This window comes from Cylas formicarius, unplaced genomic scaffold (genome assembly GCF_029955315.1).
Source record: "Cylas formicarius isolate icCylForm1 unplaced genomic scaffold, icCylForm1.1 PGA_scaffold_5__7_contigs__length_24384050, whole genome shotgun sequence".
Classification (NCBI taxonomy): domain Eukaryota; kingdom Metazoa; phylum Arthropoda; class Insecta; order Coleoptera; family Brentidae; genus Cylas; species Cylas formicarius.
This window is the reverse complement of record NW_026844341.1, coordinates 18,490,888-18,518,067: the sequence shown is the minus strand read 5'-3', so window position 1 is coordinate 18,518,067 and position 27,180 is coordinate 18,490,888. Positions and strand designations below refer to the sequence as shown.

At 35.8% G+C, this 27,180-nt stretch overlaps 2 protein-coding genes across 11 annotated transcripts in view; one reads left to right on the top strand and one right to left on the bottom strand.

Moving 5' to 3' along the window:
- The window catches only part of LOC132701700 (mitochondrial 2-oxoglutarate/malate carrier protein-like), a 47,754-nt gene extending 35,220 nt beyond the window's left edge, over window positions 1-12,534 (top strand). For 3 of the 10 annotated variants that reach the window (XM_060669823.1, XM_060669822.1, XM_060669829.1), the window contains 5 exons: window positions 29-818; window positions 3,175-3,366; window positions 9,985-10,041; window positions 10,164-10,279; window positions 12,311-12,534. In XM_060669823.1, coding sequence (XP_060525806.1) covers window positions 29-818; window positions 3,175-3,366; window positions 9,985-10,041; window positions 10,164-10,279; window positions 12,311-12,435 — 1,280 coding nt within the window. In that variant the 3' untranslated portion in view covers window positions 12,436-12,534. Of the gene's footprint in view, window positions 1-28; window positions 826-3,174; window positions 3,367-9,984; window positions 10,042-10,163; window positions 10,280-12,310 lie in introns of those variants that run through there. The other 7 variants (XM_060669824.1, XM_060669832.1, XR_009618813.1 and 4 more) reach the window with 7 other exon arrangements.
- LOC132701716 (uncharacterized) overlaps window positions 1-27,180 on the bottom strand; it is a 239,485-nt gene that overhangs the window by 79,576 nt on the left and 132,729 nt on the right. The gene's annotated exons all lie outside the window — the stretch shown is intronic.

The following is a 27,180-nucleotide window of genomic DNA, read 5'->3' as shown; positions in this document are numbered from 1 at the left end:
CCAAGTTAACCGATCAAGGTTCCCTTAGCGGTAGCCGAACAGCTGAGGAAGACGTTTTCGTCTGTAAACCTCGACATCTGGATCCGGATCGTTAGATCGTTCTCGGAAAAAATGGCGAGAAATAAATTAACGCGGCACTTTGACGTAGTCGAAGACCTGGACCACGTGCTGGACGTTAAAGAGTTCAAAATTGCGGAACAAGTCGGGGAAGAGGGCTGGGCGTCGATATGCCGATACAGTCTCGACGTGAATTCGGTTCAACCGGTAACAATCAACCTGTTCACCAATCTTCCACGTTCATGCGTCAAAGTGTTTGATAATGATCACCTCGTCGCGGTCGCGCGGTACAATGTGGAAATGTTCGGAACCAACGTCAACGGTTACACCGTCCTCGGTTACGGACGATGCGAAGGAGTCCAGACGATGAACGCCACGTTGGTGGTGGCGGCGACGAAAAAAGCGGCGCGTCGCGCCACCGTGGCGGTACGCGACACTAATCCCGTCTCCGTTCACTTCCGGGGCAATTATATCCCCAATTGGGAGGGACTCGTGTGCAGGTATCGCGTGGAGAGCGAGTCGAGTTGCCTACTCACTGTCCACTTGGACACCTGCAGTAACGACGTGCCGGAAATAAGGTTGCGATTTCGCGACGCAGAGGGCGCGGTTATCGGCGAACGCGCGGGAGCAGGCGCGGCATTGTTGTCGCTCGTGGCATGCTCGACGTCGGGGAAATACGTCATTGAAGCGAACGTGGTGGGGGAAAGTTGGAGCCTGACAGAGGACGAGTGGAGGAATGTTAGCGAACGCAGAGTGGACGCGTATTGGGTTATTCATTATATTTTGACACGCAACTGCAGGGCTAATTTTGAAAAAAAAAGATTTAATAAGAAAGTTTGACGATTTTCGCTCTATCATCTTATGCAAATATTAGAAAAAACGAACGACGATGGCAAGCTGTCAAAATAACAGCAACATATTTTTTTTCAAATGGAACGCCCTATATATTATTAGCTTAGCTTAAAAAAAACACGTACTTTGTTGTCCGGTTTTCGAGATATTTCAATTTAAAAATAATCAGCATTCGATTTTTAGACAATAGCTGTATTGTTGGACAAGTCTGCCTTGAAAGCAACCATGTTATCTACGTTTGCAATGGTTTTAACAATGTTCCACTTTTGACGACTAATCAAAACTAGATAAGATCTGCAGCGTAAGATATTTCAAATGGGTTATACTGAGGAAGAAATGCCAAATAAAATTATATTATTCAAACAATTTGGGGACCGAAATAGTGTCACACGCTATACCAAGCAAAATACAAAGAAATTTTGATGAAGACTTTACTTTCACAATCACATAACAACTCTGAGTATTACTTTCCGAATTTTTATGTTTCATAGTTTTCAGAAAATCCTGAAAAGGAACCGACGATGGCTCGGTTGGTAAGGTGTTGACCTGCCAACTCGAACTTGTCGGAGATTGTGGGTTCGATTCCCACCGGGAGCCTTGGGTGTTATAATGTTTGTCCTACTTTAACGACTCTGAAAAATTACCTAATTTACTCGTTGATATATGGAACAACCTGAGCAACCAGTAAACACACGAGCTCATTGTATAATAGAAAAAAAATCCAGAATATTCTATACCTGACGTTAAAAAATTATCTGGAAAGTCCTACGCTAAAATATCATCAGTGCAAAATTTAACCGATGAACATAAAACGCAGAGGCACGAATTTTGCACTGACATAAAAGAATTCAAGAAGATTGAAATTTTCTAGTCAAAATAATAATAATAGTATGTAATAGGAAGAATAAACATTTTTGGTATGCTATGGTACGTTGAACAATATGGTAGTCGGCCCAATTATATACGAAGGACCCTTGAACGGCCAACGATATTTAAATTTCCTTGCAACAGAAATAGAACGGTTGTCAGAAAATGTGCCACTTAGGAATTATTTCAATTTAAACCATTTTTGGGGATGATTTTTTTTGTCACATCCGGGAAATATTTTTGCACATCCATTTAGAAATTTTATTATTATCACTACTAGAGGATATAAAACCGTAGAAATCACTAATTTATTTGTAAAGGAAAGATCTTATATATGACTTCAAGAGTTAACAAAAGCGGTACAAAAATGTGTATATTTTCAAGTAAATCCAAAATAGTGTTGCAAGAAAACATACATTGGAAATATTATATTGATTATGCTTTATTTTTTGAAAATATTTGCTGGTGCTTGAACGGACCACTGGTTTTATCTACTACAATCTACTTTTAGTTGTTTTCTGTCGAATTTTAACTTTCTTTTGTATATTTCTGTATAAATTATATGTTACATCTTATGTGCCCCAAAACATTATTTAATGTTTTTCCCAGTGGTTCGTTTACGCACCAGTATTTTTTGGTATGTTTCGAGTTTTTATTTTTTTTTGACACATGTAATGTATTCTTAATTGCAACAAAATAAATAATTTCAGAGCAAAAAACTATTTTTTTTATGCTTGGGAAAATGTGGGTTAATTTGACATCAAGATGACGCACCTCCGCATAATGTCCAACCGGTTATCGGAATAATAAATCAACTGGCCTGCTAATAGCCCCAATCTGAACTTTTGTGTAAAAAATAAAATTTATTATTAAAATTTACAAGTGATAATGGAAAGACTTAATATCCTTTTACAAGATCTAAACAGAGAAAATAGGAAATTGGAAGGAAATATTGTCCGATGTATATAAAATAATGGAGGTTATGTGGAAAATGTTTAGCATTAATTATTGACAATTTTATTGTTTGAATAATATAATTTTATTATTTATCATTTTTCTTCCTCCATTTGAAATATCTTAAGTTACTTAACTTACGCTGCAGATTTTTAGTTTTGATTAGTTGTTAAAACATTTGCAAACAGAGACAATATGGCTGCTATCAAGGCGGACTTGACCATTTTTAAACAAAATGGCTATTGTACAGAAATCGAATGAGAAATTATTTTTAAACTGAAATATCCCAAAAAGATAGGACATTCCATTAAAAAAAAGATATTGCTGCCATTTCGACAGATTGCGATTGTCGTTTGTTTTTTCCGACATTTGCACAACTTTTTTTTCAAAATTAACGTCGTAGGTGGGTGTCAAAATATAATGAATAACCCCGTACTTTTCCAGGAAGAAACCGACAACGGAAGGTAGAAAACCAGATAAGCTAGAAAGGCCGTATTACGTTCTGACTATCGTTTACGGGTCAGGGGACCGTTTGCGGTTTGAGGATGATCGAAGCAAGATCGCGACCAGGCACGGCATGAAGAAAGAATGGTACGAGAACGAGCCGGACCGATACGAGCGCGGGATGCGGTCGAGGTAATGAGCACTAGAGAAAGCCACGGATTTTTATTCGATACGAAACTATGCAAACAATGTTCGACGCGAGATAACAGAACTCTAAAACTAAAACGCACTCGACGAATGCCTATGCAAATGCACCGCGCCGACGCATTTGCATAAGTATTTGTTAGCTACTTACGTTCGACAAAGACTAGTTAAATGAAAAAGAAAAAAAATCAACGAGCCCTCGCGAAAATTCCGTAAGACGTCGCTGCTTCTCAAGTTACCCGCCAGTGATTTTGTACATCCGGAATACGCAGCGGAACAGTTACGCGACCAACGGCAAAACGCAATTGGACAAGTAAAATGTAATAATCAGTAGCCGACAGCAGGAAATCCAAAGAAGAGTTTATAAAAAATTATTATATATGAGACGTGACAAAACAAATCTTGCAAACAAAAATAAAATAAATAGTTATTGTACTACCAAAAATATAGTGCATTTATTGCTTTGACGTTTTAAGTGTTTTACAATACCTTAACCGCAGACCTTCGCAACAGATATTTGTTCTGCATTTAGTAGGTCTTGCCTGGGATGGACCGTAACGAATATTTGTAGAGACTGACCTAAATGGACAGTTTTCAATTTGATTAACCATTGATGCTGCGAGGTATTTTCGAATAAGTAGAAGCGTTTATTTTAACGTCAGGTGATATATATCGTTCTTAACAGTTTAATCTAAATTGCAGTATGTTCGTATATATTACAGAGGTATTTGACTGTGATCCTTAGAGTAAGTACTTATTTATGCACCTGAATCTCGAGCTTTGACTCTGCGACGCTGTTTTCACCGGATGGTTCAAAGGGTTAGGGTAAGTAAGTACGTGCACTCTATTTATCTTACAAGTAAGATTGAAAATAATCATTTTTGTCTTGTGTGCCTGTCGATTAACACCAGTCTTCTTCTTGTATTCTCGTGTCTTCTACATAGTTCTTCGATTTGTAAACAACAACAACTGTCTTTTTTAAGAGTATAGATTATATTCGTCGTTCGAGAGCACAACAAAACGGATCATTGTATATTTAACCCGATTGAGATGATTTGGTTAGTTGAGTTGAAAGCGCATATAAAAAGAAATTACACTGCACCAAAATTTAGTGATAAACAAAACTGGTCTAACTGTGACAAACGAGTATTAAAAGAAGAAAATATTGATCGAGAACGATTAGTGGTGGAGTTGATCATTGAACTAGGCAACGACAGTAGTGTTAGTGACTATTTTTTAAGTGATACTTTTTAATGATACTTTATTATTATTATATTTAATATTTTCTATATTAGTAATGTTACAATGTAGAAATGTAATGAAACAGAACCTGATAAATTGTTACTTTGTAATATTTTTTTTATTTACATATTTCAAGAATTGCTCGGCTTACATCCATCTTGCTGGTGTAGGTAGCTAAATTCTTAGGACGGTCCTGGAATGGTTACGGGTAAGCGTCTGCTCGGCAGGGTCTTCTATAAGGGGCTGCGGTTTTGGAGTAACAGTAGGCAACGTTAATTACGGGGTCGCTTGTAAAACACAATATTTCTGATCATGGTATACTTGAAAAAGTTATAGTTAATAATAATAATAATTAATAATTTTAAACAAACTATTTTCCACACCCATTAACCAAAAAATAATGAGTGGTTGATAATAAAATGGATTGCCTTTTAAAATACTGTCGAGTAATCGAATCGATTGTCTTCCTCTTTACAATTACTCTGATATATATATATATATATATATATATATATATATATATATATATATATATATATATATATATATATATATATATAGCTGATAAATAGGCAAATATTGAAGATTAAATTTAAAAAGGTTGTTATTCTTCACCTAATGTATTGAAAACCCCAGACGCACAACTTCCATCGGCATTTAATTACTACAAATACAAGCCCCTGTATATGTAAGTATTTTGCATCGAAATCAATCAACTTTCCAAATATACAGGGTTTTCAATAACATTGTTTTAGTTTAATCGTCTACCGATCAGCTTAAGACCTTACAAAAAACTTTATATCAGAGTAATTGTCGTGAATTGATTAATTACTGTAATATCAGGCGTGCCAATAAAAAGCGCCCTTCCATTTTTTTAAACCACCCTGTATAATAAAATCTCTATCCTGACTCACCCTTTATAACGCCATTAATTCCTGTTTTAGTCTATTTCATAGTCTAGGATAATAAAACGCCTTTAGATATACAAAGGGACTACAGAGTTACCCAACAATTTTTTAAGCTACTTTTATTGTTTGACACTATCATTGCATTCTTTTATATGTGTGAGTCGATTTATAAGTTTCGCCTATTGTTATCCATTCACCAACTTCTTGTAGGATACTTGTAAAAAAGCAAGAATTTTAATAGAATAAAAATTACGCATTATAGATACCCTTATTTTTAATATACAAAAAATACATTATATAGAAATGAAATTATGAACAGTCATAATATTCTTCTTCATCTGAGAAACTATCATCTCCTATTCATTCACTTTCATTAATGTCTTTTCCAGATAAAAGATTTTCTCTATTGAGTATTGCTCGGTACTTCACAAGCATTTTCGTCGCCAGCAAATAATTTCATCGTTTTTCAGTAAAAGTCTGTCATTGTTGTCGAGTTCTATTAAAATCTTATCTATGATGGGCATTTCTTTTTAAAAATAAACTAGTTAATAGGCAATAGACGATATATTTATTGTCCCTATTGCATTCAGTACACTCATTGCAATGATTTTCGACATTAATTTTCAAAAATAGCATATAGAAAAAAATTGCAAACAATAAAAAATATGAAAATAAAGTATAGAGTAATAGATCATACCAGATAGACTTAATATTAGTCAGCAATAAAAGACAATTAATTTATATTATATGAATGTCCATTCGGAAAAAACGTAGATTTTTCAAAGAAACTTCCACAGGCTTCCGAATTTACAAAACGTCCGTCATTTAGTAGATAATGGATTATTGACTATTGTAAATTATTTTTGGGAATGTGTAACAATAATTTTGTTTAGAATTATTAAAATTAAAGATAATTTTTGTTTTTGGGGATCGATGTTTGCCGGAGTGCACATACGCTGCAAATTTCTTGAAGATCCCCAATGTACGTCACTCCACGAAAAGTTAGTTTTGTGTGTGCTTGGTATTAACAGTAAGTAGCTGAGAAACAAACTTAATGTATTTCAACGATATGTGGATGTATTGAAAAAAAAAACAACAAATACTTGTGTTTTTTTGTCACAGTTTGAAAATAACAACTTAAAGCGAGGGAAGCCACAAATACGAGATCTCCCTCAGTACAGATTTTTTAAATTTAAGCAACAAATTATTCTTGTTTCTTTTTAGATAATTGTAAGCGTTGTAAATGTATACTGAACTGAATATACCTTACCCTTATAGAACACCCTGCCGAACAGACCCTTACCCTTAATCATGCCAGGAGCGGAATGTCCACATTGGATAAAGACAGGGTGTTGTCGAAACAATTGTCATGTGAAAATGTGAAAATCTGAACTTTTAGTTCTTATTTATTTTGATAAATGGATTTCCATCAAGTAAAAGACATCTCACTTCAATTGAAGAATTATTGTGCGTGCATTAGCACTTGACGTATGTTAATTGTTTGGAACTAAAAATTCATTTTTCTATTTAATTTGTTTAGCATCCGAAGACAAGTGGATCCGTTTTTTTATTTGCTGCGGTAGTTCGCCTTCTAAATTGTCATTAGGTTCGACTACATTCTCCACTCCGTTTTCAAATTATGCGTTGTTTTCCATGTGTTCTTCTAACAGGGTAACATCTGCTTCATTCCACGGTCTCCATATTTTAAAGTGTTAAAAAACAGGAACCTTCAAGAAATGTTTAATTGTAATATTTTAGGAAATATCTGTATTCTTATTACGTACCTTTATGTACTGCGAATATAATCTATACGCTTAAAAATACCAGAAGAAGAATTTTGGCACACAGACAAAAATGATTATTTTCAAACTTACCTGTACATAAATAGAGTACCATGTACTTACCCTTACCCTTTGAACTATCTATTGAAAACAACCATGCAGGGACATAAATACGTACTTACCAGAAGGATTACATTCAAATACCTCAGTAATATATACGAACATAATGCAATATAGATTAAACTGTTGAAATGATACATATCACCTGATGTTAAAATAAACCTTCTACTTGTTCGAAAATATCCAGCAGCATCAATGCTTAATCAAATTTAAAACGGTCCATTTACGTTTTAAATACAAATTTCAAGTTTCTGCGAATATTCGTCACGGTCCATCTCAGGCAAGAATCAATTAACGCAGAATAAACATCTGTTGGGATGGGTTTTACCAAGGTACTGTAAAATACTTAAAACCTCAAAGCAAACATGCACTATATTTTTGGTCGTATTGTAATGCTTTATCGTGGGGCCACTATATAAAGCGCGCGCTGAAGTTGTCGCCTACGTCATCGTGGCCGTTGGCGAAGAGGAGCGTATATATCCTAGCCGTAAAAATCGGAATCGGACAAGACCGTGTACGCCGTAAAATAGTTAAGTGAAAACTAAGGGGTTATTTATGGGAGGAAGAACGACGGAGACGTATCGTTGCGGATGGTCGTAAAAATATAACCGACAGAGCGGCGCAGTTAAAGTTTTAGGACGCGGCGCGCGCGCGCCTCCGCGGAAAATTCGTTTTCTGGGTTTCAGAAAATATGCAAATATATAAGTTTTTACTCTCTTTTTTGAAATTATTTTCAGTATGCAGATTAACCTATTTTTTTTACTCCCATCTGTGAAATGCCTAATCTACCACGTCTGTTTCGTCTCCCACCAATCCAAGCCACTTCGGACATTCCCGGGATTTTACTGTACGGGTTTGGGAGCAATCGGAGATATTTCCCACATTTTGAATTTTGACGTTTGTCAATTCTCGTTTATTAAGCACTCGCTCCGCTCGTGACCAATAAACTCGTGAGTCAAATGCCGTTTACCGCACTTGTTGCATAATATACTATTAACTCACCATGTCAGGGTGTTGTATGGCTAACTCTTGTCAGATAATTTATTTAAGGTTGTCAGTTTTGCCTCATTTCGCTGTAGGAGTATTATTTTTTGTAATGTAAACTTCATGGTTTGGTAGAGGAGGTCTTCATGGATTTCCAAATTCGCTACCTTAGATCACCGGACCTAACACTTATTGTGATACATATAAGAATTGTTCACAACACGCTTCCCACCACACCAGATAATATGTTGCTCAGGGTTAGTAATAGTCTCAAGAAAAGAATTTATAAGAGTCTTGAAATAGGTAGTCGATATTTAGAAATTCTACTGTAAATACTCATAATTTTTGGTTTACCTTAGATTATTTAGTTGTCGTTATAGTCTGGATAAAAAATTATGTACTTTTCAAGTTTCATAAAATTTAAAAAAGTATATAGTGGCTGATTTTTTAAAACACAAGCTGCAACTCTTGTTAGGTTCTCCTTGTATTTTATTGTTTTAAATTTTTGGGATAGATAGAGTTCAGAGTTATTCGAAACTGCTTTTTAATTATAATATTATCTATCAAAGAGGCGTCGTAACCATTGTTAAAAGCTATTTGTTTTATATCTAATTTTTTTTTATTTTCTGTGGAAAGTGGTATATTAGGTAGTCTGTGGATAAAAACATAAAATGCAACCATTTTGTGTGTGTAAGATGTCCATGAAAATTTCTGCAAGTAGTGGACTAGGTGGGTTTCTCATAACTAATACTTCTTTTTGATTTGATTAAATTCAAAATAATTTTGGTCTAAACAAACCATTTCATTACGATAATATCAAAAACCATAATTTAACGTATTCTGCGAAAAGTAATTAAAAGTTATATACGCTTACATATCGTAAACGTTATTGAAACTTGCATTTGTTTTAACATATTCAGGGAGTCCTTTCAAAAAAATACAATTTTGGTACTTTTCACACTTCTGGGACTATCTGACTAGTATGAAATTAATTTTAAAAAATTAGCGTAATAGAAAAAAAATTTTTTCAATTTTTTTCCACAAGCTATTGTAATACTTTTTATAAAACTTCTGCATCCCTCCTGCGTTGGTTTTTATTGAGTCCAACTAGCTAACGTTTCGCCAATCATCCTGTTGGCTTCTTCAGAGCTTGACTGAAACTCGCTCGTAATTGCAAGTAATCAATTCTTCTACCAACGAAAAATCCGAAAGTCTATGCCTGTCACCAATAAGGGAATCAGTCATCCGAGACGGTGTTTATGCCCCTCATTTAGCCCCGCCCCCCTCAAACAATATATAGGCAGGTAGAAAGTAAATTGCGAGCCAGTTTCAGTCAAGCTCTGAAGAAGTCAACAGAATGATTGGCGAAACGTTAGCTAGTTCGAGTCAACAAAAACCTATGCAGGAGGAATCCAGAAGTCTTATAAAAAGTAATACCGTAATAAAGCCTGAAGTAAAACTGGAAAATTTGAATTTTGGCCACAATACTTCGTGCAGTAAGGTGTAAATAACGCCGTAAAGCGACAACAAAAAGCGACGCTCTTTTTTATTCACTCCTTGTTGTTTGTTAGGGACGCGTACTTAAAGGGGCATGCCCGCGAAAGCGACGAAGCGGAAAAACGAATCGGGTACGTACAGGGTGAGCAAAACTCGATGTCCCGGGCGGAAAAATTCTGGCGAAAGTCATTTAGAAATCTTTTGCCGGTATTTTTTGGCCCCTTGTTCGTAACAGTCCGTTTCATTTCCCTAGCAAACTCAGGGAGATAAATTACGAAGCGGCCGACGTTGACCGAATTCGGGAAGAAATGAATCGTTGGGAACGCGAAGAAAAAGAGCAATTCGAAGCTGTCACGCATTGGTTTTCAGGTATGAAGTGAAGAATTTGACAAAATAAATAAAAAGTACACTTACATATGTTATATGTATTTAGAGTGTTTCATAATCTTTAATCTGTAATTCCTGGGCTGATTTATTTTTATATACAGGGTTTAAGAGGAGATACTGGTGGTGGTACCTCCCTACAGCTAATTTAAATATGATTTTTTTGTTCACGTTTTTTAATGGCAAGTTTTTCATAATGAATAATAAAATGACCCTTTTTTTTTAATTACAACACCTTGCGTATCAATAATAATAATAGCACTTTATTTCCAATACGTAACATGACCCAACTACAGGAATTATTAAATATAAATCATATAATATATCTACACAATATTGCTTTTGAAAAATCGCGCCTAGGCGTTGGTCCGTTAAATTTTTGTCTATAATTGGAAAACCCTGCATATAATCGAAAAAATGCGTGAAATAAATATTATAGCACCAGATCTTCCGCATTTCCGGGTTAAAGAATTTTGACGATCCGGTGAATGGTTATGGAGAAAAGCATGTTTTTATGGAAGCCAAAATAACCAAAAAACACATTTTTTTTTTTTAAATAACTAGTGAAATTTGATTGCACCCAATTTCCATGTTTAAATCTGGGCACTGACTTTTACTTCTCTGCTAAATTTTAAGTCGATATATTTAGGACACAAAACATTTCTTATATAGGACGGAATATCGGGAACACCCTGTGCAATAGGTGAAAACCTTAAATATAAAAGTTTTAGCTGTCTATACGGGCTATATCGTCGTGTAAAAGAAACTAATGTCTGAAACACAGTATTTTAGTTATTGACAATTCTCGCTATTAGGGGTACCCATTTTTCAGTTTTTTTTTTAAATGCGGCCAACCCTGTACATTGTTGAAACATTATGAAGAATAAAATTTCTCGGAGCCAAATGTTGTGCGTCTTCTCGTTCAATAATTTTTTAGGTTGCATAAACCGTTTTCGAAAAAAGATTTCTTTGTTAGACCCTTACAAACACGATTTTTATTTTTTTTTTAAATACTTCCCGTCCCTCTAAGCCCCAATAGATTCCGTTAGGGGACCAAGCGCTATTTGCCTGAAGTCGATAGCTTCAAATTTCGGACACTTATCGTGTTTCATAGGAATGTCCAAAAAACAGTCGAAAATCGAAAAAAAAAAGATGGACGCCGAGGCTTGAACGCATCCATTTGTAAATATCTTATGCACCCTGTGGACGGTTAAAAAGGACCAAAATTTGAAGCGTATAGCTCAAACCGCTCGCAAGTTATCGTCGAAAAATACCGGAACAGAGAACGGACAAACAAACAAAATTTTTTTTTTACGCTGATCATTTCAACGGGGGTCGCATTTTTCGAAAGTAACAAGGGGCGTAAAAAGTACTCTTGAATCTACTAATGTTATTACTAAAAGAAAGTGGTCGCGGACCTACACTGATATTAACTTTTTTTCTTAAAAACGTCCTGTATATATAACACTTTAAAAATGAATTTGCGAGCCTTCAATTAAGTGTAAGTTTTACGGAATTCTAGAGCTAGATGGAGAAAATTCGACTTACAAGTGCTGCAATTCCATTTTTGAGAAATGTTGGTATAACCGCATGGCAATATCTTCCCTGCCTAGCGCGTTTTCCTAATTTCCCATTTTGAAAATTGCCGATAATATTTTTATTTATAAAAATTTCTGATTCGGATAAAGGTATTATCAGTGAAACGCAGTAACGATGTTTTCTATAATTTATACCACAAATTAGTTGGCGCGTTAAGTATTAGAATTGAAAATAATAAAATTTAACCTAAACAATAAAATGGCCACTTATTAGTAAAATGAACTGTTTAATTATTAATAATTTTAGACATTAATTAATTTTATTATCATTTAGCATTCTACTTAAAAAAAAATTGTATATTCGTTCGTTCGTAATTTTAATACATTTTAAAATTCTGAATAACTTTTTTGAATATATCGCAAAAATTTAAATCGTGTCGATATGCTTTGGTTAAATGAGTGTTTTCCAATGTTGCAGCTATACGAAACGAGTCGGCGGCCATGTTGGAACAGTCCCGAGTTTTGATCGATCGCTACGGGAACACGACCGAGTCTCTAGCGAAGAAAAAAAGAGACAACGGGAAAAAAACAAAAAGATTGTAAACAATGTCTGCGGTCTAAATAAAACGGTAAAGAAGTGAGAAAGACGTTTGAAAAATTATTTTATGTTATTATTAGAAAATATAGGCGCGCGCTAAGCTAGAGGCCGATGATAAACAACTAGACCTACAGAAAGGTGTAGAGCAATAAAACCTTAGCGTGACCCACTTTCATTGGTTGACATTGATTCCATTGAAAACTTGTTTCCTGCAGGTGTGCCATCCTTGTTTGAGTCAATTTATGGGTGGTAGCTATTGTAAACCATTCACTAACATTGAAAAACTAAATACATGAACAGAATATATAATATTAGTTACTCTTATTTAACTCATTTACTCATTACACAGAAATTAAATTATAGAAAAGCATAATACATAAACTGTTATTAGGTTCTTCCCTTTTCCTGAATGCACCGTAACTGTCATTCCTGCCATAAAAGCTTGCTGAAAACTCTTCAAGTCAGAAGGATCGATAGGCCGTGCTTTCGCAGTCCCTATGCGTACTGAACATCGGGCTACATTTTTGTCTTGCCCAAGTTTTGGTACTATGTCTTATCAAGATAAACGATTTATTTACTACGGTCATGCATTTATCACGGTCATCAATAGGTTGGGGATTTCCATTTCAAAATATAAAGAGTGAACCTTACTTCGAAGTACACTTTTAGAATGTTAACTGGTTTGCTGGGACTTTCTCGGGATATCAGTCGCACAGTAAAATTCGAGTAGTCGTAGCATAATTTTATTGCACAAAGTTTACCTACGCTTGTAGCTCTCGATGTGGCCTATACTGTTTAAACCAATTAGCCATATTTTTTTCGAGTTTTGAATTATTGCTCACAATTGACTCTGGAATAGGACAATTTTCAGAGTCTTTTAGATTTTTGTCCATAATTGAAAAACCCTGTATATAATCGAACAAATGCTTGAAATAAAAGTTATAGCACTGGATCTTCCGCGTCTGATGACTAAAGAATTTTGCCCGTCGGAATAACAATTTTGGAGAAAATAATTTTTTTCTGGAAGCCAAAAAAAAAACAAAATTTAAAAAAAATACTTTGCGGTATTTGATCGCGCCAAACTTCAATGGTTTAAATCTGGGTCTGGACGTCTACTTGTCCGCTAAATTTGAAGTCGGTAGCTGCAAATTTAGGGCACATATTACGTTTTATAATATTGCACGGTATATCGCGAACACTCTATCTATACAATAGGTAAAAATCTTAGTCTTAGCTGTCTACACGAGCTATATTTTGGTGTAAAACAAATTGACTAGTGAATCACAGTCGTCTAGTTATGTGTAAATTTTCATTAAAAGGCGAAACGCAGTTTTTAATTTTTTTAAAAATACTTGTAGTAAGGAACGCGATACTTTTGACAAGATTCGATTTCATAGTTTTTTCGAAAAATCGTAGCTTGGTGGAGCAAGCTTGTAGCGCGTAGCGCGAAGCAGTTTTTTAATTTAAAATGAAAAAGCTTTGCGGTTTCTTGTGGTAAAGGGACGCATTGTTTTTGTGCTCATGCGGACGACTATGGAACTTTCGCAAAAATCGATGTAATTTAATTGTGCAGACGCCCTGTATAAAGTGTCTTTCAAGTCGCGCCGAACTTCAAACTTTGTTAATTATTAAAATTTGTACAAATAATGACGTTGTCGAATGATATTTTTTCAAATATCTCGCGCGCCCTGTATAATTGACGAAACCTGGAACTCTCTCTACACAGTATACGATAGTGTTCAAATCAAATTCATCTTTAGCAGTTTTTCATTTATCCCCAATAATTTACCCACAAAAACGGAAATTTTTAGGATGTTTTCATTTTTTGGCCATAAACGACACACCCTGTATATAATTCAAACAATGTTCTAAATAGCCCTGGTTTCCTGGTATATGATACTTTCCAATAGAGTAAGTGGTTTGCAAGAAAATACTTGTTTTCTGAAACCATGCACTCGTGGTGTTAGTAAATGACGCCATCGCGTCTAGATTTTGGATTTTTTCAAATATCTCGAACACCGTATGTGATAGACGAAAACCGTAAATATAAAAACTGTAGCTCTCAATGTGGCCTATTTAAACCAATCGGTCATATTTTTTACGAATTTTGATTTACGGCTAATAATTTAACAGAGAAAAGAACGATTTTCAGGGTCTTAGATTTTTATCTATAATTAAAAAAATCTGTATAAAATGGAAAAAATGCATGAGATAAATGTTATGGTACTGGATCTCCCGCATTCACAAATTTTGCCGATCGGGTTAATAGTTTTTGAGAAAACAAAAAAAATTTCCAAAAATTTTTAAATATACTTTGCGAGATTTGATTAAGTCCTTTTTCAACGAATAAAATGCGGGTGTGGCCTTCAACCGTTCTACCAAATCTGAAGTATATAGCCGCAAATTTAAGACACCTGTTAATTTTTGAATATAGCATTTAATATCCAGAACACCCTGTACAACAGGTGAAAACCTTAAATACAAAAGTTTCAGCTATTTATTCGGGCTATATGGTCATGTCATCCGAAGCACAGTCTTTCAGTTATAGACAATTTTCTGTAATAGAGGGATCCATTTTTGAGGTTTTTTTTGAATTTGCGACGCACCCGGTACATTTCCGAAAAATTTTTAAGAATAATATTTTATGGAGCCGAATCCTCCGCGTCTTTGCGTTCAAGAAATTTTTTGGTCGCCTAGACCGTTTTCGAGAAATGATTTTTTTCTTGGACCTTTGCAAACGCGGCTTTTAATTTTTTTTAAATACCTCTCGACCACTCAGCATCTCCAATTTAAATAGGTTCCGTCAGGGAATCAAGTTTCACACGTGCGACAAATTTGAAGATAGCTTCAACTTTTGGACACTTATCGTGGCAATGTCAAAAAAACAGTCGGAAATAGAAAAAAAAAAGATGGCCGCTCATCCCCGATCGCCGCCATATTCAAGTATCTTGTGCACCTAGAGAACTGCAAAAAATGAGTAAAATTTGGGCCGCCATGTGGAGTCGGGCGCGCCTGAGCTAGCTAATGAATTTGCCTGCTTCAATCCGCAATTTATCCGCGCCTTGTGGGTCGAAGGTTGCCCGCTATACAAAATCGTGATTAAAAGTGGATAAATTGACAAGAGGATTGCCGGTCGGAATGAAGTTCACGAATTACTACCGCGGACGATTTTCCCATTCGCATCGAATTACCATCCACTTAAGCTAACCAAATAAACCGACAGGGGAAAATATTGCTCGCAGTTTCTAAAACGACGATTTCGAAGATTTTTTTTTATTCAATTACTAGGTTTAGCAGTTAGTTTATTGGTTCATTAGCTTTAGCTTCATTTTTTTTTAGTCACCAACACCAAGTCTTGAGTGAGGAATTTAGGCTAACAAAAAATAGCCATTGTACCCACTGTTCTTTTCCTGTTCCTCCTTATAACCAAAGCGGCCAACAGAAATTCCTAAATATTATTTTTAAAATTCTAGAATGGCCGCCAGATTCTTTTCCGTTTTATCTATCTACCTAGAGAAAGTGGTGGAGGAAAATAAATATCAATAATGCTACAAATAAAATTTCATTTTATAAAGAAAAGTGAATGCAACGATACCAGTTTCACTGCCCTTATTTCGTGGCTAAATAAGGCACGCCACTGCAAATCTGTAAAACTTGAAACCTATCTGAGAACTTGCTGCTACTTCTGTAATCTGCTTTATAATTACTTATGTTCCTTCAGTTCTAAGTACCTACCAGTTGTTCTAATCCCTATATTAGGTTCAAGTTGCACATGCACGTTTACAACATTTCCTTCCGTGCATGCCGTTCGCCTTCCTGAAATCTATCTGAGAACTTGATGCTACTTCTGCAATATGCTTCATAATTACTTATGTTCCTTCAGTCCTAAGTACCTTCCAGTTCTCCTGGTCCTTATATTAGGTTCAAGTTGCACATGGGCCAATACGTTTACAACATTTTCTTCCGTGCATGCTGTTGGCTTCCTGAAATCTATCTGCGAACTTGATGCTACTTTTGCAATATGCTTCATAATTACTTTTCCTTCAGTCCTAAGTACCTTCCAGTTCTCCTGGTCCTTATATTAGGTTCAAGTTGCACATGGGCCAATACGTTTACAACATTTTCTTCCGTGGATGCTGTTGGCTTCCTGAAATCTATCTGCGAACTTGATGCTACTTCTGCAATATGCTTCATAATTACTTTTCCTTCAGTCCTAAGTACCTTCCAGTTCTCCTGGTCCTTATATTAGGTGCAAGTTGCACATGGGCCAATACGTTTACAACATTTTCTTCCGTGCATGCTTTTGGCTTCCTGAAATCTATCTGCGAACTTGATGCTACTTCTGCAATATGCTTCATAATTACTTATGTTCCTTCAGTCCTAAGTACCTTCCAGTTCTCCTGGTCCCTATATTAGGTTCAAGTTGCAAAATTTTCTTCCGCGCATGCTGTTCGCCTTCTTAATGTAAATGATGAAATGATTTTAAGAAAATTTAGATTGGGTGATACCTACCAGGATACTCCGTCCATTACATAGATTCAAACAGAAACAGTTGAGTTTTCGATATTTTGAAAAAATAAATGAAACATGTCAAATACTTCTACAGGTGGAATATAGATTATTTTTACAAATAAGACCTCAAAAAAAAACAGCCTAATATGACACTTCAGGAATAGAGCAGCTTTAAAACGCAATCAATTTTGGCTATCTGTAGAAACTTAACAATAATTGCAGTATTTTCTCCTGACCGCTCTAATCACAAGTTTTAATTAATTAAGAATTAATTCTGATTGTCACTGTCGTTAAACTCGGTTATTCTTGCTGTTAGTGTAAACAAGAATCTAAACTCGTTTCTAAAATAACTAACTGATGACCTAACCTTTTTTCCCCATTTCCTAAGCTAAATTAACTACTTACGCAACGTGCGAATAATATTGGCTATAGCTTTTAGAATATATCAGCAAATAGTTTAATTAGCATAATTTCGGTAGCACATCTTTTTAACAATAACATTTTTGGACCTAAATGGATAACATGTACAACGTGGTTACATTGGAACTGCTCCGTATGCCCCCCCCGCCCCCCCAATATTAGAGCTCCATATAGGGGAGGATTTATTTCTGAGTAACTTTAATTAAATTTACCCAAATTTTGGCGAAGTTTCTGGAAGTCGTGCCCACTCTCCCCTATTCACAATGCTACATATTATAATTATAATTATTTATTAAAAAGTTTTTAATAAAAAAAAGTACTGATTAGTAACTATTTGTCTATAGAATAAAAGATTTGTTATTGGTATTTATAAGATTTTCGAAAGCTCTATAAATAAATATTTTAATTATAATTCGGTTATAATAGTATGAATGTTATAATAGTAGAATGTTTACCCCTGATATTACACAAAAGGTTAAACATGTACAAATAACCACAATTTATAATTATAATAAAGAAAAAAAAAATTGGTTAATTTTTGAGGTGGGCCCCCTTACCCCAGGGGGGGGTCGTATTGCCTCGCCCTCCCCTACCTTCATATTCCTCTTCTATTCCTCCATATACCTCCAACATTCCTCCAGATATGTCAAGTATGAAAGGATATAAATGGAACTATGTGTCACACATACCGAGTAGTTTAAATGTACCGACCTGCCTGGCTCGAGCGACGCCATACCTACTCACCAATTACTAACTGAAATAATTAGATTATTAGTCGCTAATTGCATTAAAATTTTAATTGGCTAACAAATGAATGGACCCCACTGTGTAAAAAAAAAATGGTACCAAGTGAGAGCTCAAAAGATCCGAATTAGGATAATGCAAATGATTTTGAGGTCGTTGAAAGGTGCAATTAAATGATATTCCTCTTTCCCTTGCCCACTCAAAATTAATAACATCATTTCGCAGTTACGCTCGGCGGTTAACAAAATGGTGATGGGAACGCGACTTCGGGATCGGAATTATCGCTCTTAATTGTCTAATTGTTGTGCATTAATCGCGAGATTTGAGCCTGAGAAAAAAAAAGATAATGCGCCGTAACCTTTCTACCTACTCTGGCGGTGCGTCTACCAGCTATTTTTCGGTCCAGTTTCCCACAATTACACCGAATATTAATTATAATCGGTTTCTTCGGAATGGAGGATAATATAAAGTATAATCACACACGATAAGGGTCGATTTTATAGGGATTCTAAATTAAAATGATATTTCTAGTCTGGGTCAAAACAAAAAGTTATCTATTGGGTTATACTTCGGCCAGAAATATAGTGCTTTTACAATTAAACATTTTTTAAAGGTTCCTCCTTTTTAACACTTCAAAATGTGGACCGTGGAATGAAGCAGATGTTCCTCTGTTAGAAGAAGTGTGTGTTAACCCTAGAACAACTGCATTAAAAAGTACTGTTAAACTTAAACATTAATTGTGCCTAAGTGAGTTCCAAACAGTTAATAAATGTCAAGTGCTAACTTTGCCTACTGTTTATTATTCCAAAACCGTAGCCCCTTATAGCACACCTTGGCTGTCAGACCCTTATCCGTAACCATTCCAGGACTGTCCTAAGAATTTATTTACCTACACTATCAAACGGAATATAAGTATGTTTACTTATAATTTATTACGTTCTATTTCATAACATTTCTACATAGTATCATTAATAATATGGAAAATATTAAATATAATAATAATAAAGTATCAGCCACTTAAAAAATCGTTACTGTCACTACTGTCGTCACCTAGTATAATGATCAACTTCGCCACTAATCGTCCTGGATAACTATTTTTTTCTTTTATCACTCGTTCTCCACATTTAAAAGTTTAAGTTTAATTGTAAGATTTTAATATATATTTATCTGTATTCTTATGACTTACCTATATCCACTGCGAATACAATACATAGTCTTAAAAAAAACTGTTAAAGATGTTAATCTGCAGGCACACAAAACAAAAATGATTATTTTCAACCTTACCCTATGAACTATCCAGTGAAAACATACTAAACGTACTAAATACGTAGTTACTGGAAGGATCCCAGTCAAATACCTCCGTAATATATACGAACATATTGTAATTTAGATGAAACTCTAAATAACGATACATATCTTCTACTTATTCGAAAATACCCCGTATGCTTGATCAAATTTAAAACGGTCCATTTACGTTTCAAATAAAAATTTCAACTCTCAGGCAAGACCTACTTAATGCAGAATAAACATCTGCTGGGATAAATGCACTATATTTTTGGTCGAATTATACCCGCGAAACAACTGTATTTGAAAGAAAACATCATGGAAAAAGATCGTGAAATTGTCCGACAGAAGAACAAAAATTTCTACTTCTTATCGACGCTTTAGATATTATAGGACGATATTTGAGTGGTTGTGGAATTCTCCAGAACAAAATTTGGCTCCAAACCCTGGTGAGCACGGTATTACTCTCTTATGCGTTAAAATAATATAAATGAAGCTATTTATACTAAATATCTACATAAACAGGGTATTCATTAATGGTGTGTCAACACAGAAAAAGATCATTGGCATCGTTGAAAAAAAAGTCAAATGAGCGTACGACTTAATATTTGACATACATAGTGGCAAAATTTGCAGGATTTTTTTGTTCTATTATGTAACAAACGATAGTTCTGTAAAATTTGGAAAATGTATTCTGTATAGCAAAGACATTTTCAGATGTACGATCCCATTTTTATTTTCAATTTCTGGCAGTGGCGTCTATCCGCGCTTTGTGTCACGTATTTTTTAATGTAAAATGGTCCACCACTGTTATCTTTTCAGGTAGATATTTTCATTGGATAGTCACTTCTACTGACTGACGTTGGTTGTCACCGTCAGAACAGATAAACGTCAAAATACCATGGCTAAAATCTGACACTTAATGCACGCTTGGTCGGTGCATAATCGGACATTTTAGACAAGATATAAGAAGAAAATAATTCAGCTAATCCCTCTTGGATGAAATGTAAATAAGGCAGTCTCTCAAAGTGGCCTAAAATCGAATAAACATTAAGTCAAAATAGTTTTGAAGAATAACGATTTATTTTAAGACAATTTTTTTCAACTTATACTATCAGCAGCAGCAGTTGTCGCCCATCCATTTTATTATTATGATGACAACTTATTCGTCACTATAATCACAAAACATTGTCTGGAAAGCGACCTAGATGGCTATAGAGGTAGTGAACTATACTCTATACTCATAACCAATATTATTAGAATCTGAAAGCCTATTTTCTACTCTGCTTTATGATCACCAAGAAAATGTAATACTTCGTTCATTGAGGTGGTGAATTATGAGTCTTAAACAAGATGCCTTATTTGAAGACCATCAAGTATACGAGCTTTCAGTGTTTTCTTGCTAATCCCATAAAATTTTGCGTGACAAATATCCAAATAAGTAAGATTTTTTTCTCTAGAAAACCAAAAGTTCCTTTCTATTCAAAGATTGACTCTACAATTTTTACATCAATGCAAATAGTCCACTGATGTTCTTCGTACTTAATTTTTTTCAAAACTAGTAGGGGCGGTAAATCTAGTATAGGAACATTTAATTTTAAATTGAAAATCTCAATTTTGACTATCAAGTATATACATTTGTTTCTTTATTTTTGTGTCTCGGAACTAATTTCAATTAACCTGTATCGCAAAACCTAGAGTTGATAGAATGATGAAAAAATCTAACCAATTTTGCTGTCATTAAGTGTGGCAACAACACAAGATACGACTTTTATGTAGGAATGAATAGATTATCAAGAGAAATCAAGCGAGGAGTTAGACAAGGGTGTGTTCTTTCACCACTCCTCTGCAACGTCTACTCAGAGGAAATCTTCACCAAAGCCCTCGAAAATGATACCGCTGGGATAAGAATTAATGGCAATCCACTGAACAATCTGCGTTACGCTGATGATACAGTACTTCATGCTAGACCTGCAGAATATGTTAAATAATGTCGTCAAGACTAGTCGAGAATATGGTCTGACACTCAATGTTAAGAAGGCCAAGTACATGATTGTCACCAAAACCAAAGTGCTCCATGAACATCTGTTTGTTGAAAACCAAGAGCTGGACAGAGTCGAGAGATATGATTACCTGGGTACGAGTGTCGACTGCAATGTGGATTATTCTTCGGAAATAAAGATCCGCATTGAGAAAGCCCGTGCAGCCTTTGTGAAGATAAAGAAGCTGCTCTGTAGTCGCGATTTGAGCCTAGATCTGAGAACTCGAATGCTCAAGTGTTATGTATTCCCGGTCCTTATGTATGGTGTGGAAGCTTGAACCCTCAACCTGTTTTGTTAGCGGAAACTAGAAGCCTTCGAGATGTGGGCATACTGTAGGATGCTGAGAATACCATGGACGGAACATGTGACCAACGTGGAGGTTCTGAGAAGAATGAAGAAAGGTGTAGAGATCCTACAGGAAGTGAAAGAAAGGAAATTGCAATATCTCGGCCACATCATGAGAGGACCAAAGTATGAAATTTTACAACTCATAATCCAGGGAAAATTGTGGGAAGAAGATCTATTGGAAGAAGAAGAATATCCTGGCTTAGACACCTACGAAAATGGTTTAATGTTACATCATCTGACCTATTTAAAGCCGCAGCTTCCAAAATCAAAATAGCAATGATGATAGCCAACCTCCGAAGTGGAGACGGTACATGAAGAAGAAGAATAAGAAGAGTAGATTATTCGAAGAAGGTATTCACCTGAGAAAATGTCAGTTTCTCGAAAAAGTGTTTATCAAACTTTAAAAAATATCAAGCGTCGTGTCTGCGATAATATAATAAAGACGTTAAGATGTTTCGAACATACGTTAACATGATGTATTTTTCTCTAAACGAACCCTTCGGCGAGCAGCGTGGTACGTATCTCGAGGAAATATTAACGAAATATAACGCACTAATACGGGGAACAAACTCCTAGCTTTAAAAAGCAAACGGCCGGAGTCTCTATATTTCGTAGCAACGCGAGGCCGCAATATCGTAAATAACAATACAATAACCGCACGCCAAAGCCAGAGATCCTGTACAAACATCCGCCCGCCTTCGTGTCCCCGCAGAAGCGAAAAAGCACCCGCATGAATGCCGCTCGCGCCCTGATATTCACCGAAACGAATTGAGAAAATAAAAGAGCAAAGAAAAAACCCAGTCATCGGTTCATAACAAGGGAGATAGTGCCGAATTTATAGACAACACAACATACTTACAGACAAAACTAGATGTGTACAAAATTATACGACAATAAACAAATTAAGTAAACAAGAAAAACCTAATGTAATTATTGCTATTTTTTTGTCCTATTTTCCTTTTCAATTCAACTTCTTCTTTGGAGTTAAATTTAATTATAACAATTATATAAAGATATGCAGCTACACTATAATAATATATGACAAACATTAATAGCTAAAATATTCGTTTAAATTATAAAAACAGTTTTCTTATAGTCTATTTTTGTATGGATAAACAAACTTCTAATATGTACATACAAGCTAAAGGCAGTATTTTAAACTCCCGGAAGAGGGGCCTGCACATCCGGTGACACTCCAGCAATACACCTAAGGACTTTTTTTTTGGGATTTGAAAACAATAACTATGCAGCTACGAAGAAAGTAATTGGCATTGCGTTTCCCAAGAGAGGGTTTCATCGAGCTCTAGTGCTAAAATTTTTTTATTTCAACGCCCCCCCCCCCCCCCACATTCACAGAGAGATCTTTTTTGTTTTGTGGGCATTTGAATATCAGTACACTTGTTTTTTGGACATTCAAAAAGAGTTCATTGATGTTAAACCGGCTATTTAGCAGTACAAGTGCCGAATTAACGCTGCCTTGAAGAGTTTGATAACAGTGTGAGGAGACTATACTTGAACAGTCGAACTCTGATAGACCCAAACTAAGTAGGTGAGCAGAAAGTTCATTGATAAAAAGGATAAATAAACAGGGCGTGTTATACGGTGCTGAGACTTGGACTCTCAAGGCCAATGCTATTAATCGCCTAGAAGCATTCGAGATGTGGTTGCACAGACCAACGAAGCAGTTTTAAATAGGGCAAGTGCCGTCCGTGAGTTATTTAACACAATCAAAATACGAAAAATATCGTACCTGGGGCATGTTCTTAGAGGGGACCGCTACAAAATCCTTCAACTCATAATGAAAGGCAAAATCGAAGGTCGCAGAGGTGTTGGAAGGAAACAAATGTCATGGCTAAAGAACATCCGCGATTGGACCAGAATGCGCAATGCCGATCAACTATTCAGATTAGCCGAAGACCGTGATCAACTCGCCAATGTGCTTGCCAACCTTAGGGGGACCTGATATGTCACCGAAAGAAGAAGAAACAGGGCCAAGCACTGCGCCTTGCGGCACGCCTCTATCTACAGGTTGGACTTGAGATTTTTTAATTTGACACAAGTTGCCCTTCTCATGCCTTATTTCAACATACTGCCTACGATTTGTTAAGAACGATCTGAACCAGTTCAGTTACGAATTCCGTATTGTTCCATCCTATTCAAAAGAATTTCGTGGTTCATACAGTCAAACGGCCTGCTAATAGTTCATATTTCCCTGATATAGGAAGGGGAGGGGGGTTATGATCTATAAGCGACCTAGGAATTAGATCCCATAAATGTTCTATTGCGTTAAGGTTTTGAGTCTGCGCGGGGGTCTGATTTAAATAATTTATTTAAAAAAAGGTTTTCTCTAAACACTTTCAATACATGTCTAAAACAATTTTACTAAAATTGGTTTCATGACATTTAGAAGATCTAAGCTGCGACAAAATTAACTTTGAAGTTGACCCAAATTTTTATAGGTATTTTTTGGTGGTTTTAAAATGATGAAAGAGTCTGCCAACCCACATTCTAGTAAAAGGAAATAGCATGTTTATAACTACAAATAAAGTGTTAAATAACTGACAAATAACTGTAAAAAAAACATTTCAACATTATATAACATAATTCCTGCTTAAATGAAAAATATCATAACATCTATGGGGTTTCGCTATAAATTATCTAATTGGTTAGTTTAAAGCTATGACTGAAGGCAACTTCAATTAATGCAACCCCTTATTTAGGTTCCTTTTCCCTTCTTTTGATCAGTTTGGCTCGGGTTAAGGTAGTAGACTAGTTGCGCAACTCAAGCTTAATTAAGTGCCATGAATTCTATCACAAATGTTATGATGTCTTATTTTTTTGGTTTATCCCAAATTAAAATTTATATTTAATAAGCTATTGAACTAAAACGTCCTGTACTCAGTATGGGCAATAAACAATTTATTATTATTATTATTATTATTATTATTATCATTATAATAATTATTCTTTTCCTCAGCTGAAGCGGGAACTTTCACCTGAACCTTTGGTTTTTTTTTCATGTTTGGGCTGGGCTCGGGCTGGTGGAGAGAAATTTCATTCTTTTCCACTAGATCCTGTTTTTTTTGTCGATGAGGTCTCGCCCACCTTTTTTTCTGCTTAAATAGATTCACTCGACAGCTGCTTGGGAATGGTGAGCTCTAAACTTAGTGAAGGTCCTTCGAGTCAATCTGTCTAGGTCATGGCGATCGGTATCTGTGTATTTAAAGATTTCAAAGGAGTATGTAAGAACCGGTATTGCCCATGTATTTTGTTTAGAGAAAACCTACGCACACAGACCGATACCTTAATGCATGGTCACATCACCATCCGGCCCAAAAATCATCGGTTATCAACTCTCTCGTCTACAGAGGCGTAAAACTATCTTCAGCCTGAGGCACTGAACCCAGAATTAAAACACCTCACCTCTGCTCTTCTCTCTAATAATTTCCACATTAAAGATATTAAGCGTTCCATCAAAAAATACACTGCACCACAACCTTCTAATAGTAATGCGGCCGAAAGCAATCCTACACTTGCTACTGCGGCCCTTCCTTACATTTGAAACATCACTGACCGCATATCAAAAGTTCTAAAGAAGTATAACGTCAAAACCAGATTTACCACTTGTCCGAAAATCTCTTAACATCTTCGGTTCGGTAAAGACCAAATTCCATTTGAAATGCCAGGAGTTTATAACATTCCATGCATAGGCGGCAAAAAAATATCAACTAGGCTCAAAGAAAATGAAAGAGCCTTAAGATTAAGACAAATAAACTCATCAGCTGTTGCCGAACACAATCACTGGACATCAAATTTTATTCGATTATAAAATTCTTGCATGTAATAAATTTTTCTACCAACGAAAAATCTGAGGGTCTATAGAAATCTAACAATCTTAACCGCGACTCAGGTCTCTACCTGTCATGAATATGGGAAACAGTCATCCGAGACGGCGGTTATGCCCCTCATTTAGCTCCGCCCCCCTCAAACAATATATAAGCAGGTAGAGAGTAAAATGCGAGCCAGTTTCAGTCAAGCTCTAAAGAAGCCGACAGGATGATTGGCGAAACGTCAGCAAGTTCGACTCAGCAAAAAAAAAGAAGTTTTGTAAAAAGTAATCAAGGCTTGGTGCGCCGAAATACTACATAGCGGGGAACAAATCACCGAAGTGGAGAGATCTCAGGGTGGAGGTAGAACATATTTTCACTTTTCACATACTTTCGAAAAAAAAAATTGTTTGGGATCGCCAGTCCTGAAAAAATTTCTCATTTTGTTTAGTTTGACGACTTTGAACTAGAGTCAGAATGTCCGATCAAGGAGATCTGAACGCACGTGAGAAAAGTGGCTCTAATTATACGATTATCCCGAGAACTGACTGTCGCAGTTCGTACGTGGGAAATGGCCTCACAAATTAATATGCGAAGAAGCGTTTATAAAGTAATAGATTGTACGCGGGTCGCCTAGAAAACTCGAGCCCCGTGTAATTTCCTTTCGATTGATGTCGGTATTTGTATTCGAAACTCGTACGCGATCGGTGCCGTATACAAAAAAATCCTCGGCCTAATAACAGTAGTTCTAATCGTCGCCCCGGCGTATAGATTAGATAGGAGTACGGAGGCTGATTGCCGCGTATTATGGTAACTTTATCACTGCCAGAGGTTGTACCGGTGCGAATTTCCGTACTCGGTACTCTAATGATGGGTTATACGGAGAGAAGCTCTTATTCAACTCTGCCGGCCCACTCCGGAACCATATATCTAGGTACGGCGAAAAACGACGAGTTACGACTCCTCCCACGAGCACGCTTCACACAAATTTGATAAGACTGAAGTGCGAAACCAATTAATTTTTTAAAACCCGATCCGGAAACAAAAAATCAACGAGTGGAGAGAGAGATACAACAATTAATAAACGTTCTTATGTAAAAGCAAAAACAAAAGCAAATAATTGGAGCCCAGAGGAGGGAGTCTTGGCACTAGGGAACGAAGTTCAACTAGTGCCAAGTGACTAGTGATAACAGAACGTACGGGGTGGGCACTTTATTATAGGCCCCTGCCTTTTCTCAGGAACTGCTTGATTTCAGAAAAAAAATTATACAAACATTTTTTGGTTAAAGTTATTTATTTTTTGTATATAAAGAGTGTCCTATAAGCGCTGGACCGACACTAGTTTAAAATTTTTAAACGGAACGCCCTATATATTTTGATATTTTTAGAATGCTTTGCACATAATGAAGGTAACTTTAATAGAAACTACTACTACTAAAATGTGGAGACCGTGGAATGAAGGCAGATGTTCCCCTGATAGAAGAAAACATGGAAAACCACTCAGAATTTGAAGACGAAGTTGAGTTGATAGTCGTACCTAATGGCAATTAGAAGACGAACTACCTCAGCAAAT